Genomic DNA, 16,227 nt, shown 5'->3' with positions numbered 1-16,227 from the left:
CTAACGTGTTAGCACTTTGATAACATGACATTACTTAGATATGACACAGATGTACACAAACTTGCACTGTATGACAATGACAATGACAAGATTTATTCTCATAAACATATAAAGTGTAGAAATGACATACATACAAAATTGTACAGGACATATGATATAATACATGGATACATTGTAAGATAGTTAGTGGGGTCGGCGGTTCTGGGTGTCAGGATAATAAAAGTTACTAATTTTCATTTTAAACGATAAACCAACAGAAGTTTAGAAATCCTTTAAGAGTGGTTCCCTTATCAGGTAATGTAGGTGTATATAATACATTAAATATCAGGTCAATTGTGATATAGATATTATTGCAATTGTTATGCATGTACAATACACTGTATATGCCTTTGATTTTTTAATACTTCATTTTACACATTTTAAGTATTGTTATAAATACTACAGTACGTATATATCTAAGCCAACGCTACATAATGTAGGCAATATATCAAACTGCTTGTCATCAACCCTGTGTCTGAGATTTTGTGGATATTTCGTGTAATGATTGTGTATACCTCTATCCTCCTCCGAGGATACATACTCATCAAATTAGGACTATTCATCAGTGTTACTAGCCATACCTAGAGCTGCCAGCGTCCTGTCAACTCGTGTGACCTCTAGACAGGGTCAAGCCCTGAGGTCCTTCTGCACTTAGAACTGTCACACCAGCGTCTAACCTCTACCGTTTATAGTTTGATTACACAGAGTGATTTATTGTAATTATACCCACGTTGTGAGGTCATTGTTTTCGGCATACTGAGATAGGTGTGTTAATAAACTTGATATGTTATATTCTCCATATATCTAAGATACGAGAAACTGTTATGCCTGAAATTTCTGAGTATAAAACTAACTTATATACCATCTTATGAACATGCATATACATCATCATTTGTCTTTTCTGTGGTATTATACAATGTAGGTAGTATGAATCAGTTTTTAATGTATATTCGAGATTAAATTTTACGCCAGAAATTATACTTTTACAGTATATTCATCTAATAAATCCTTATACAGAGTTATGTTATTTTCTAGAGTTAAGTTTTCGTTGTTATCGAGGAGTTTAAAAAAACGCGAAAATATAAATTAGAAATAAAATGGAAATAAAATGAAGAAATAGAGATAAGCTTAATCCCTTTCATAGTTTCCTCGAGAAGGTTTGCTTCCATTTTATCATCGACGAAAACTGCACACATGAAAAAATCCCTATCTAGTGAAATAGTTCATTTTTACATAGAATTATATACAAGTATTTTGTATGAATTATATGTAACAATTTCCTTGCAAAACGAATTACCACACAACAGAAAATATTTCCTCTCCATAATACAAAAAGAGAAATATCAAAATGCATTCTTTTGAAGTCACACGACATTCTGATTTCTAATGTAAAGACATTCATCTATTCATAATTTTTGTTTAAGGGGTTAAATAAAGATCAGAAGATAGTTTTTATATGTATTTTTCTCTACTAATCAGCTATCACAGTGTACGATATCTGGTTTTTATCTGCCCCCTGGACTACTGTCCACAGATGAGTAAACCTTACTGTCCAGAAGACAAGTGTGATGATAAGGTGGCGACTGACAGCACGTGCAATACACCTCCGCCCCCGGCCCACAACAAATTTGAGCTCTCATTTTTCATTGTATATCCAGGGTCGTTAATTTTTCACCATCAGACGGGGCTCCGGGCTTTGTTTCACTTACATATGACTTTAACATGGGATACAACCTTAAGCCGGGGTAACCTCTCTATAAATAACTCTTTGTAAATATACATACCCACCCTCAATGGACAATAACTATACGTTCTCCAGATTTATTCCAAAATAGGTCTCAATTACACAAAGTATGTCTTCTGATGATTTCAGTGTCAAATGATATCTTACATGATGCATGTCATATAAATCAGCATATCCTGGTCTTCATACGTCGGCTATGAGAGAAACGGTTTGTATACCTCGCAAGCTGGAATTAACATCCGTTTCACTTTATAAGCTAGTCTCGGTAATTTATTTTCAAAATAAAGTACTCTGTCAAGCTGCTAATTTACACAGTTTAAAATACACTCCATCTGCATACAGTTTTACAATTTTAGATAAAAATAAATAGCTGAATGTTACAATAGCCTTGGTAGACATGATTCTTTAGTACCTTTACATGTTAAAGTGGATAATAGAAGGTAACCTTACGACTTCGGACTGGTGGGGATTTAGCCTATTGGCAAGGCGTCTGCCTCGATGATAAGATCGCTAGTTCAAGTCAAGCACATGGAACTTTTTTCCATTACTTCCTCATATTTACTTATTGGTACCGATGACTACTCCAATTGTAACATTGGAACTTAAGAGCTTGGATTGAGGTTGTCTTCGGGGATGAGGAGTAGAGTAAAGATGGAGAGTAAAGATGACCTTACTATCTAATACTAGGTTAGTGGGAGCTTCCCTTTTGCCTACTGGTAGGGCGTCCGTCAATTGAGAACGAGAGGTCGCCTTTTCGATCCCCATAAAGGGGAAAGATACTTTTTATTACAAATTTATGTTAATACGTACCGTCCATCAAAAGAAAATACACCAGAAGACCCACTCCGAACGCTATAAGTAACGCTCCTATCAATAACAGCAGCACTAAGCCAAGTCTCTTCTGTTTATGTCTTTCACCGGATTTCAATTTCCTTTTGCTGTTTATGGAGGAGTTACTTGTTGAGGTATTGTACATCTCATTTGCAGCCGCGAGTCCCGGTCCTGCACCCAGGGAATTGTGGGTATTATAGTGATGGTGGTGGCGATGTTTCTCTGTTCTGTGATAATTGCCAAATTCATCTTCATAACCATCGTTGTCATGGTAACGTCTTTGTAACTGTAAAGAAAGAAAGTAAATATAAATACAAACCATATACATTAAAGCAACCATATACTGTAAACGTGGAAATTGACGCGAGGGGATATTTACGCGAATTACGCGGAGACCTTTTGATCGCGAAAATTTTCCCAAAGCGTATTAACTTGATATCAATTTGTACAAATCTACAAATAGGTGGATCGTTCTCGCCCAACGCGTATTAAACAAATGGAGATCGAGAAATTAAACCCCCGCAAAAATAATCATGTGTACAGTATATGAAATGAACCATATACATTTAATTAAATCAATCATTGTGATTTGTATACCTGCTTCGGATTAAATATTTTTAAGTATTTCGTTTGTTCATGATAAATTGAATAAATATCACAACAGTTTCTGCAGGAAAAGACAAAGAAACATGGATGTTTTTCCAATGATTTTTCTTCTGTCATTACACTGTACCCGTCAGTGCCGTTATGTTATCATTTGGATGGGAAACCCATGAGTTTGGTTTGAGTTTTGGCAAGGAGTCTGAGAAGTTAGAAACAGACCATAGAAAACAGTTTCTATTATTGGCCTTGCTGATCTGCCGGCAGGAAACGGGGATTGAAACCTTCGGTATAAGGCGATTTCTACATTGATTCAGCTTCAGATACTAAGGAATGGTTCAAAGTAAGCATCATACATACTCTCGGTAAGATGTCGATCTCAAATATAATTATTACATATCGAGACGAGTTACTTAAATTACAAAGGGGAAATAATCGTGGAAAAGGGGTAATTTATATAGGAATTGCCTTGTAGGGATGGGGGTTGAGAATGGTACTTTCCAGGAGGAATGTTGCCATTTTCATATTTTCTTGGAAATACATAGCATTTGTTACTCAGAGACATTGTATTGAACATAGCATGTAACAGCCGTTTGATCAACTACAATGGGTGGTCGGGTAGTAACACACCCGCCTATCCCCTATAGGCAGCAAGGGTTCGATTTCTCGATCGGAAGTGTAAAAGTAAGGGTGATCTGCCCGACCACGTGGGTTTTCTCTGGGTTCTCCGGTTTCAAACCCACTCGGGTAGTTCCATCCGGGCCAACACGCGTTATTAGTAAAAGGTGATATAGCTTGTTACACAATTGTTATAAAAGAAAATTTTAAGAAAGTTTATATTTGAAAACATTTATTAACCAGCTTTAGCTCAACCCAAATCAAGACATATTAGAAATATTATCTCTTGGGCAAACTAGTTCTGACAGCTTGCGAAATGTCTTATTAGACAAGTGTAGCATGTTTCTCTATTGACGAAGAGCTCTCTTCGGTATGAAGTTAGTATTATGCAAATCTTATCCTCCGAATCGAGTGCGAATATAAATTATCAAAGAATATCATGTATCCCCAGATACGACATTTCCTGCCTTGTCCAGAACGTGTTTGGACAGAATGCTGGACATGATAAACAGACCTCAAGGACGTCACTACAAGTGTAAGCTGTCAGCGAGATTAATGGCTACGTCAGGAAGTCCCGCGGAGTGGTCAGTGCATATTAGGTTCGGTTCATTACGTATAGAGGACGGCGAAACAGAAAGTCTCGCGGAGTGGGCAGTACACATAGGCTCTGTTCATTACGTATGAGGTCAGGTATTTGTTTTTATAAACTACATTCAGGTAACAGGCAACAAGCATTCAATTTTGTGAAAAGAGTTTTCTAGCTTCTTTCTCTCTTGCTTACACCAAGTATTCGCTAAAAAGACAAAATTCAGACATAAAACAAAACCGTGATTACAACTCATAATCGATAAAAAAGAAATAGCAAAATACGAACAAAAATGTAGATTAACATGGGGATCATTGAAAAGAGGAATTGGACCAAGTGTTCCGTTAGAGTAAGCGTCTTCTGCTTCATCGACGACACCCGCCTTACACATCTAGATCAATCCGAGTAAAGTTACTTTCTCAGGGTAAGAACTAGAGAGGATGTGATGAAACCTTTAAGTATATCGACAATCACTGAACATATCTGACGTCATATCTCACAAGGAAATGGAGTATGTTTATGGTCTAACAACTTGCATCTCTCGAAATTTTGTGAATTTTCCGTCAGAAGTCAATATCTGTCATGGAAATCATAATGCTAACAAGTCCTTCCATATCGCATATAATGGGACATGTCGACACTAGTAAGAAGCAGGGATGTTACTATCTAGAAATGGAAAATTAACAATTAAGACATTGAAAGCATCACGTTAATCATACGGTGTAGATGTTGCAGCAACAGCAATGATAATACACGAGTTTTTGACGAATTTCTGTTCAGGATCGAATCCGGGATCCGAGCTTTTCAAGCTGTAGTCTGATATTATAACGCAGATACTTTACTTCTACTTCTGCCAAGCCGAGTTGTTCGGAAGTTAGCATTTTATCAGAATGATATTCCGTGGTCGTTGGTTCGTAAATTCTATCTCTGAGCGCTATAAATGACAGAACATGGACAACGCAACGATCAGTCGTTTTCGCTTATAGTTGTTCGTTCATGAAATAAGGACGGACCTTGTGCTTTTTGTCGTTTTGAGACGAGCTTTGACAAAGACTGTCAATGCCTGCATTGATATCTACAGGTCCGTCAAGATATATGCCTGAAACATTACATTTAAGAAAAGACGAACCGGTTTGTCTGCATAAACAAACAGGCCCTTGGAATCGAATCCGGGTCATTTGAACTCTTAACCGGGCGCTCCATTGACAACATCAAATTGTCTAGTACATCATGTACATAGAGAAGAAAAAGTTCTACGATTATATTAAGTTTTTGTTTGTTTTGACGATTTTACCAGTAGCTGACCCGGTATTGCACGGTTCGAGGTCCGCTTTGTGTTTGCAGTAGTATGTTTACTATTAATCAATAAAGCACTTCCTGACCATGTCGCGTTTCATGTGAACACGAATCTACAGTGTAAGAAACCAAACATGTATGTAATACATAGTCATAAAACGATCGTAAATTTCCGGAAAACATGTGCACGCCGGTCACCGCGTGGTCACTGTTATATCAAACCGCGGTGTAGTTTCTGAGAAATGTCTAAACACTAGAAGAATGAAATACATAACTACGAATGGTTTGTGAGAGATGTCTTGTGTACAAGAAACTTACAATGCCTAGCAGTGCATATATTTTATGACAGGCGTCAACAAACGCGAAACATACAGAACCAGCATGTATTAATGCCATGCAGATGTTAATAGAATGATTGGTCTGTTTGTGACATGTGACATCTTCATAATGTTCATAAACGTGAATAAACATGTAAAAAGTCATAAAGGGGTTGTCAATATGAAAGTACAATAAGATAAATATTTCACTATGTGATTTCAATAAACTACTATTTTATTAACTGAAATTAAAAAGTACATGTTGTATTCCGCGTTAATAAGGGTGGCTCCTACAGTGTTATGGATGGAACCGCATTGCACTCTGAAAGGTATTGCAACAAGGACTGTATTTATTTACTATGGTTCCCATAGTGACATACATAGGATTGACATCAATATTACTGTATGTATATGACAAAATGAATATATTACTCACGGAAGAAGTGTGACCGGACCACAATTACTAATCATAATATCCCCATCCCAAGCATCAGACTCTGACGCCCTTCTTCACGGTCTGGCGATGGACACGAGACAATTTTGGGAAATTATATCACAACTCGGTTTGGCTTCAAGTAGATACAAAATAGTGTCTGTGACTCCCAAATATGAAATTTGACTTTTGAGTTTGAAGCTTAAGGGAAATATTTTACTAGTGTTTTGAGCCAGTTTCTTAGCGGTAAGGGTTATTTGACGTCTCTGATATTGCTTAAACAATTGAGGGTCAAATGCGTGTCTTGCTGGGAAGAAATAACTTGACCCCGAGGTGGACAGGGAATTATTACATTCTTTCTACTTTATTCTTAGACGGGATCTTTTGTAAGATTACAGTCTACATGGCAGAGAAATGGGACCAAACAGTAAGACGTGCCCTAAGTCATCTGGAATTCCCGAATGAGTGACGATATGTTTTGCCGGAAAGGCCCGAAGATGACAAAAATACCTACGACATGCAATATGTCTTATTTATCATAGTAGAATAATTAACTGCTTAAGTGTTCATAGATCAATACCCCGTTACCGTCGTTATAGCTGCTGAACGGAATTAATCAGGACAGTGATAGACAGATATGGCCACTCGTCGACCGGAAGTACAGTTGACTCGCGCCTGACTTCTGACCACAAGAGGATGTTGACGAAATAGTGTATGGTAATAGACACCTATATATATATCGTACATCAAATATAGGAAATTCCAAACATGTAATTTCTATTCAATGCACTTCCGCTGTCAACATCAATTAGTGATATGAGCAATTAAAACGTCAAGATGTCCATGAACACATGTTCTAGGCGATTCCATCATCACCATACCTTCTAACGTCCTCGTTGTTTCTCTTTGTCGCGTGTTAACGAATTATTGATAATGTAAGTCTGTTTGAATCCTCCTGAGGCGGAACTATAACACAGTAAGTTTTCCAACTGCAATAGCTCAATTCATGAATAACCTTGTGGTGTATTCATTGATTAAAACAGGTGTTATGAAGTAAACCCTTTAGGGATTTACGATTAGGTCGTATTGGAAGATACAGGTAGGTACATGTATAGTAGGCCTATGAAATAAAAAAAAATAGAAAAAAGTACATCATTTTGTCATGCAGAATGTCGCCATTATTTTGATTTCAAATGGGTTTCTTAAGATTCTTTTTAGATATTTGTACCACGTAGTTTACATGTCTGTCCCTACAAAACCATCTATCATGTGCATTTTATAACAGCATGACCTTACCGCGTGTTATATGTATGTCACTATCATACACGTGTTTTACCTGTATGTCACTACCACACGTGTTTTACATGTATGTCACTACCATACACGTGTTTTACCTATATGTCGCTACCATACATGTGTTTGCCATGTATGTCACTACCAGATACGTGGTTTACCTGTATGTCACTACCAGACACATGGTGTACCTGTATGTCACTACCATACACGTGTTTTACCTGTATGTCACTACCAGACACGTGGTTTACCTGTATGTCACTATCAGACACATGGTTTACCTGTATGTCACTACCATACACGTGTTTTACCAGTATATTGTCACGTGTTTTACCAGTATGTTCCGACCATACACGTGTTTTACCTGTATGTCACTACCATACACGTGTTTTACCTGTATGTCACTACCATACACGTGTTTTACATGTATGTCACTACAATACACGTGTTTTACCTGTATGTCACTATCACGTGTTTTACCTGCATGTCACTACCATACACGAGTTTTACCTGTATGTCACTACAATACACGTGTTTCACCAGTATGTCCCTATCACGTGTTTTACCAGTATGTTCCGACCATACACGTGCTTTACCTGTATGTCACTACAATACTCGTGTTTTACCTGTATGTCACTACAATACACGTGTTTCACCAGTATGTCCCTATCACGTGTTTTACCAGTATGTTCCGACCATACACGTGTTTTACCTGTATGTCACTACAATACTCGTGTTTTACCTGTATGTCACTACAATACACGTGTTTTACCAGTATGTCCCTATCACGTGTTTTACCTGTATGTCACTTCCATGCACGTGGTTTACCTGTATATCCCTATCATGTGTTTAACATGTATGTCACTACCATACATGTGTTTTACGTGTATGTCACTACCATACACGTGTTTTACCTGTATGTCACTACCATACACGTGTTTTACCTGTATGTCACTACCATACATGTGTTTTACGTGTATGTCACTACCATACACGTGTTTACTAGGATGTCACTACCATACATGTGTTTTACCTGTATGTCACTACCATACACGTGTTAACCAGTATGTCACTACCATACACGTGTTTTACCTGTATGTTCCGATCATGCACGTGTTTTACCTGTATGTCCCTATCACGTGTTTTTCCTGTATGTCCCTATCACGTGTTTAACCTGTAAGTCCCTATCACGTGTGTTACCTGTATTGCCCCATTATACCACGCGTTGATTTCATCAGCACTCAGGTATTCCATACTGTTTCTGTTTCACTTATCTCGTGTATTTCCATCTAAACAATTTTTTCTGGCAGTTTTTTTTTTATTTCCCTACCTTTATACAAAAACAATCGATTAATGATCATGTGATCACATGTAGTACCTCCACAATTTGTTGGTAAACATGACCATATTTGGAAAGAATGGCCCACCTTTTGTACTTAGTCTGACAGCAGTAAACCAATCACTGTGTCGGTATGCTAGATAGATACTGACCATCCTCGCCGTCACCTTACTAACAATGGACTGACAGGTTTGTTTTATTGGGTGTTGGTCGTTATTAATCACACTTTGATTCCGGCAGGTAACGCTTGGTCAAATCAGTAGTTTATGGTCCTACTTTTTATTAAACATCAAGGGGGGAATCTGACCTTGAATAATCTTTAAAGGTGTAATATAGATAATAATAAATCTATGAAAGTGATGTTGTTGTTTACAGTGCGTGTGTCCTTTGAAAAGTATTTTTCAATTATTCATGAATATGACCAAAACACTTCCGACGTTAAACCCATTAACCATGTGAACGGTCAAACGGATTATGGAAATGACGTCAAGAGCTTGTGACGTGTTCGTGGTCAACGGATAAAACATGTTCTCACTACAGTTTGTCCAAAATATCTGTGTGTCATCTTTTAGTATTCGATATCGATATTAAACACACGCAACAATACCAAATATTTTCAAAATAAATCCAGCTGAAATTTAGACATATATGACTAAATATTGTGATTCTATTGATTCAGTGCACAGGGACTTGGCACGAATTCCCGACCCACGGTCCATATATATATATTACAGTACTATGATACATATATGTACGGATCGTGGGTTGGGAATTCGCGCCGAATCCCTTAGCTGCGATAACGTAGCTCTGGACGACGGACGGACAATTTCTGACAGATGGTCGTCGTCAGAGCTACTATTCCCTCCCATTGCTCGTAATGTAGCAAAACAGTGAACCTCGAAAATGCTACAAATAGCGGATATCGTTTAACTTTGGAGTTATAGTTCGTATAATTAAACATTTCTAATACAATTTTGCAATGTATTAGCCTACCGTCTAATCTAGAAATCTTTAATTCGCATATTCTGATATCATACTGCTCGGAGTTGTCTCCGTGATCTGCCATGATACTTCTCGAAGAACTCTCGCGAGGATTCTAACCCAAATATGGAACCCGTGATCCATATATGGATGAAGCTACTACGATAAATAAATACATAATCAGAGATATTTAACCACTCTTTTGTAACTCTTGTGAAGAAAGCGAATCTTACTTTGCGTAATTAAATAATTTCAGAATGAATTGACCTTCCTTACCGAGATATATTACTCAGAATCTGTTTTTCTGTTGAAATCTCGCGGGAAACCTCATTAGCGTCAATTTATTTTGATTTCCTTATAAGGAAATTGACCTTTACACTTGTATCAAAGATGGCGGTATGTTTAAACTGATATCTCCGTGTGTCTTGCTCGTTTTGGATTTTACTATTTATTGTCAAACATTTGAAGTAATGTGCAGGTTTGTTGCTTGAATATTCATAATAGATACCAGAATCATCAATTTACATGTGTTTTTTTTATCCGAGAATTTTTTTACCACTGCTTATACTGCCCAATGTGAATCACATCGGGGCTTGCTACACTATCGGCAATGGGAGGGACTTCTTACCCTGCCGGAGAGCAGTGTAGGCAGGGTATGAATATTCGTTCTACGAATCCCTGTGCATCCAGTGACCTGCCACAGAACTATCAAATATTAATTCCTTAAACTACATTTGTGTGATGAAATAGAAGGGGAGGTGTCACATTCAAGTTTCAAACAAATTTTGATTAAATGTACTGGAGTCTTGTCTTAATTCTCAGACAAGTGGTCCCGTTGACCAATACATTTTTTATTCGTGGCATATATCAGATTTTACATAATCTATTATTTACAATCTCATGCATCGTCGGATATACCCACGGTTGATTGCACTGCGCTATGTGTAGTAGCGTAGCGTAGTGCAATTAACCTTCGGTATCCGACGATGAACCTCATACAGAAATTACAATATATGTACAATAAAAGAGATATATATCTGCTTCCCACCAATAACTTTATTTCTCCGATACAGCGGTATAACACCATATCGAGAGACAACAGCGTGACCTTTACACTCTGGTGACCTTTATAGTGACCTTTATTGACCTCCCCATTGACGTATGAACATGTAATACCACAAAAGCACGTGTAACAGTTAGCAGAAAGGCTTTGATGGGTGACTTGATTACCTTGTGGCGGTCTGCCTTTACTCAGGATTAGGCTTTGTAGTCAAATATATGTCATTGTCTTCCGGCATTATTCCTGCATATTTTCCGAGTAAAAAAGATCTAAAACAATGATGACAATGTTTTGTTTTGTTACATCTGAGATAATGTCTGTTTACCTGTAATAGCGAGTAATTTGAGGAAGACATCAATGCTACACACCAAGCAAAAGTTGGAAGGTTTATTCTAACATGAATAATGATAATGATGTTCCTGTCAAAATGTAGTTCAGTGTCGATTTGTAAATTCATTATCCACTAAAAAGCAAATCTTCGAAAGAACATAACTAGTAGGAACAATAGAAATGTATTGTGGCCCTGTTTTGACGTTAAATAAAAAAAATAAACGGCATGACAAAAAAAAAGAAAAAAAAACTCCGCACGGTACTTCATTACAGGTTTCCTGTATGTCATCTTACTTGTTCATATATCTTAGGATTTTCACTATCCAAATGGTTTGGTTAAGTATTGTTTAACGTCCTATCAACAGCTTTGGTCACTAAGAACGGTATAAAAACGGTCAATTTAGATAACACATATCTTTATTTAAAACTGACAAACTGTATATATTGTAAACAAATTGTATGTATACATATGTACATTGTATTTTTGTTGAATTTATATATTATATGTGTGTGTATGTGTTTTCTCTGTACAATGTAGTTTTGTAAAGAGGATTAAACAAATAAAGCTGAAGCTGAATTATTTTGTTTTCTCAATTAAATCGCAACAACAGGATATTGATGTGTAAGCTAAGCCGCGAATCTAACTCAAAGTCGGAAAACCAAGGGCAAAATATCAGCAAATTACAGCTTTAAAAGGATACAGGAAATCAACACCTGCTTCATCTACAACGCCTGCAATGTAAGTCTAGGTCGAATCCAGGTTATTTATCACTAATATAAGGAACAGGCTCTAGAACACCAAAGGTTGTGGAAGCAGGGATATTACTATCTAGCAATGGAAATGTTTTCAATAAGAGAAAATGAAATCACGCTTGTTATATACTAGTAGATAATTTATCAGTATTTGTTACGTTTAGATCGAGATAGACTAATGTTGAATAAAACTCTAAAGGTGTTCTCGATATCAATCCGAAGACATTTGCTACTTAAATACACGGAAAATATACAAGGACAAACTTCAAAGGCGAACTTCTGAATCGAAATATTTATAAATCATATTAGGGTTAAGGCTATATGCTACCTTACAGATTGTATCTATACAGTAGTGGCGTTGGAGTTTTTAATTTCACCTCCAAAGACTTGCATCATTAAATTGTTAACAACTAACTTAAAATGTCAAAAAGATATCTTGTCATTTATTTTAAATATATCCTAGTCAATGAACCGATTCAAAAGTAAATTAATGAACATCAATAAACAAATAAATAAACAACTTTAGTTAGATAATCAATTATCACCTATTGGTTAAATAGATTGTCTGTGCATCAATTAAATGATTAAACCTAAGCATATTTTAGTGCGCAACTCTACAGTAAAAGTTTTCACAGGAGGATTACACCTACTTAATATATCCTTGTTTATTTTGCATTCCTGGAAGAATTGTCATGTCTTTGGATTTCTGAATTCCAGAAACTTCTTCTTAACTCACTATCGTGAACTTGCCTCAGAATGGGCATTATAACTAGATACGACATTTTGTGATTGACCACTGAGCAATTAAACATAATTGACCCCTTCTAATTTTAAAGAAAGACTATCTTCTTTTTTTTTTTTATCCTAGCCCGAGTTTCCCCAGCCCCTTACACCAGACACAGACATTCTGACAGCTAGATGTCTGGTGTAGTTTTATCCATTTTATGTCCCTACACGACGAAGTCAGAGACGTACTGTTTTATCCCGATTCTGTCCACCATTCCGTGCGTCCGTCTGTCTGACTGTCCTCTGCAGCAATATAGATTTAATTTTAACGAGTTATTTTAGGCCGTTGTGGGAGTCGATATAAAACGCGAACATTCATATTGCACAAATTTCTAGTTTTATATATACTATTTATTAAACATTTTATACCTATAATTCTAAAGCTTTAATAAAACCATAAAGTTTAAAATATAAAAATTAAAGGTAATAACTAGTGAAAAGAATGTCTAAAGTAATTCTTGTATAAGATTTGAAAGTTTCAAAACGCACACCGCCCCATGTAAATTCCACAAAAAGTTCGCAAGTTCGTGCTTATGTTCACAATGACCGTTTTTATAGGTTTTGTAAGTCCAGTACTCTTGGACAATGGTCAGCTGGTCAATACGTCACGTTAAGGTCATCAGACATCGTAACGAGGGGTAACGACGACAGCGATGACAATAAAGACATGAGAATGTATTGACAGGTGACAGTTGAGGTATGACGTATCGATAAGTCTATATAGGTGGTTAGTGTCTCCTTATCGTTAAACCTAGTACGACACTGACTTATTATCGACTGCCAAACTTTTACAATGCTATGACCAATGTCTTCATGACTTAGTCAGTTTTTATTAAACATATTATAAGCATACATGCACAAATATATATTGTTTAGGCTCAAACAGTTTTTTTTATGTCTATTTTGTTTCAAGATCACGATAAGGAACCGCGAGAGATGTTATGTCTATCGGGAAAACTGGCTCCAGCTGAGTAGAAGTTCTTTTTAAAATCGTGGTTCATAATATATCCATTCAATTTTGTACGAGATCAAAAGAGTCAATTCCAATCCTTAAATCTCAGTCTCCACTACCAACGCCAATCCAGGGAACTTCTCCCAATTTCGCCCACCCGGAAATAATCTTATTAAAGCAATAGAATTTACTATGTTTTTTAGTAGCTGTAAGTTTTAGTTTTCAAGGGGTATTTTTCATTGACTATAAGAAGAACACAAATCGTCAAAATGTGCTTGTCAAAAATTATGGTCTTTAATGCTAGAAAAATAATATTAATATATTTTATTATGATTTCATGTAATAAATTTATTTACGGAAACACAATGAAATGGAGTGTGTACTAACAGTGATGTATGAAAAAACTGACGATAATGAAAGGAATTGTATGAGGCCGTTCTTTTAACATTTCATTTCTTTTTCAATTTTATCACGTTGATTGACTTAAATTAGAGGGTGCTAAAAGGCAAAGACATTTCAACAATATGTGCATTATGTGTACAATGTCTTTTGTTTTCAATATATGAGCTATTGTGACAAGTGTCTATTTCATGCTTTAAACCAGTTATTTTGTCGGAATAGGATTTTTTTTTTATGTAACGAATACATGTTCTAAGATCTCGGGAGTAAAAATACTAAACGTATTTTCATTTGGAGAGAATAGTTTCGCCGTTTTAGCTAGCATTTCCCCCTTTTTAATCTAAAAACATGGAAATTTACTTACGGAATTTCCAGATTTCCAGTATCCTTCATCCGAAGGTTTCGCGACTGTATCCTCTCTCATGTGATCTATCCAGTTCGGAGTGCGATCCATTTTCCGGATGGAATTAATATGTCTCAATTAAAAACACAAATTACACACACATAACTATTCATCCAACATAGTTGAAAAAAAATCGAAAATCACATATTAATATCTTATCCGAAAATGTCCCCTCTGTCTTTCCGGGAGAATCCAGATGTGCACAAGAAGATATATCAGAACGGGTATGGAGTTAGCCTACTTTCCTTCCGTCTTATACATTTGATCCACAAGAAATATTCTTGCTTTCTTTCCCCTCGTCCAAACCGCAAATGACGTTCTACGGGAAATATATATATTAAAAACGCCAACGTTCTCGTGACTTAGGGATGAGCACTTTCAGCAGGGAGTTGTCCTTATTTTCTTCCTCACAGGTGTCAGCGTTTGAGTAACCAACCCGCCATGTAACATCACTGCACTATCTTGTCTTCATCGCCTTCAGGGGACGTAACTCTCTCTCTGCTGTAGCGCGTGTTCGCTCGGCCGTGACGAAGTGCCATTGTTTCTTGGCCCCGGGGATGGGCATACCTGCATGTTGCGACGCGAGAGATCTAAGGGCTAAGCCATGGCTTACAGCGAGACATCTACACTAATCACCGTATATACCGTCGTGTGACTGTTACACTACGACAGGTGAACGACATAGAGAGGCTTATATCACGAGATATCATCTCTTTTTAACACATTATTTCAACACTCTTAGGGTATAATGCAGTTTTAAATTAATTATTCGGCAAATACCGTTTAATTTAATTCATTTTAAAGGTACAATGTATGTATGTATGGCGGGGTGATCAGTCCTCGATATTTGACGTCACCTTGAGCTTGCAGCACCGGTTCAAAACAAGACACTTTATGTGGGTTTTTTTTTGTTTTTGTTTTTTTTTTTTCAAAGTTTTATTATCGGCATATACATTCATTTCCAAGTTTCGCAAATGTCCGAATAAAATTATTCATAATTTTCACAATCCGAAAGAAGAAACAATCTGCATTCTCATAACGATTATCGAAGAAATGGGATCATTGGTATTGGGCCATTGGCTACATCGATGTCTTAACTTACAGTATCTAAAATAGTCATCCTTCTCTCTCAATACGAGAATATTATAAACTGGGTATTAATTACCTTAGAAGCGCCTGTCAGACTTCTTTTAAAGGTTGCTAGTGAAGGCGAAGAATGAAGATTTGGTATGAGAAAGTCTGGAATGTGGGGTTCTATAATTATTTCTAGTGTCAGAGACATATGTCTCTGCTAGTGTCGCTAACTTTAGGACGTGTACAAGTCAATAGAAGTAATTTGGTGGTAATATCCATTTTTTACACCAGACTTGGTTTTCTTCTTTTTCCCCCTCGGAAAGTGTCTCACGGCTCATTTTTAGACATAAAGCTTAACATTTACATATGACGGGGGTAAAACTGTGATAAGGC

The 16,227-nt window shown here is 36.6% G+C and overlaps 1 protein-coding gene across 2 annotated transcripts in view; it reads right to left on the bottom strand.

The window, feature by feature from the left end:
- Nucleotides 1–15,234, bottom strand: part of LOC117342810 (neurogenic locus notch homolog protein 2-like) — a 40,450-nt gene extending 25,216 nt beyond the window's left edge. Inside the window, exons 1-2 of one of the 2 annotated variants that reach the window (XM_033905068.1) lie at nt 14,722–15,234; nt 2,594–2,900 (exon numbers count right to left, since the gene is read on the bottom strand). In XM_033905068.1, coding sequence (XP_033760959.1) covers nt 2,594–2,900; nt 14,722–14,811 — 397 coding nt within the window. In that variant the 5' untranslated portion in view covers nt 14,812–15,234. The remainder of the gene's footprint in view (nt 1–2,593; nt 2,901–14,721) is intronic. The other variant, XM_033905067.1, reaches the window with a different exon arrangement.
- Between the last annotated feature and the right edge of the window lie 993 nt (nt 15,235–16,227).

Source organism: Pecten maximus, chromosome 14, assembly GCF_902652985.1.
Source record: "Pecten maximus chromosome 14, xPecMax1.1, whole genome shotgun sequence".
Lineage (NCBI taxonomy): Eukaryota > Metazoa > Mollusca > Bivalvia > Pectinida > Pectinidae > Pecten > Pecten maximus.
Note: the sequence above shows the minus strand (reverse complement) of the source record. Positions and strands in the feature narration are given on the sequence as shown.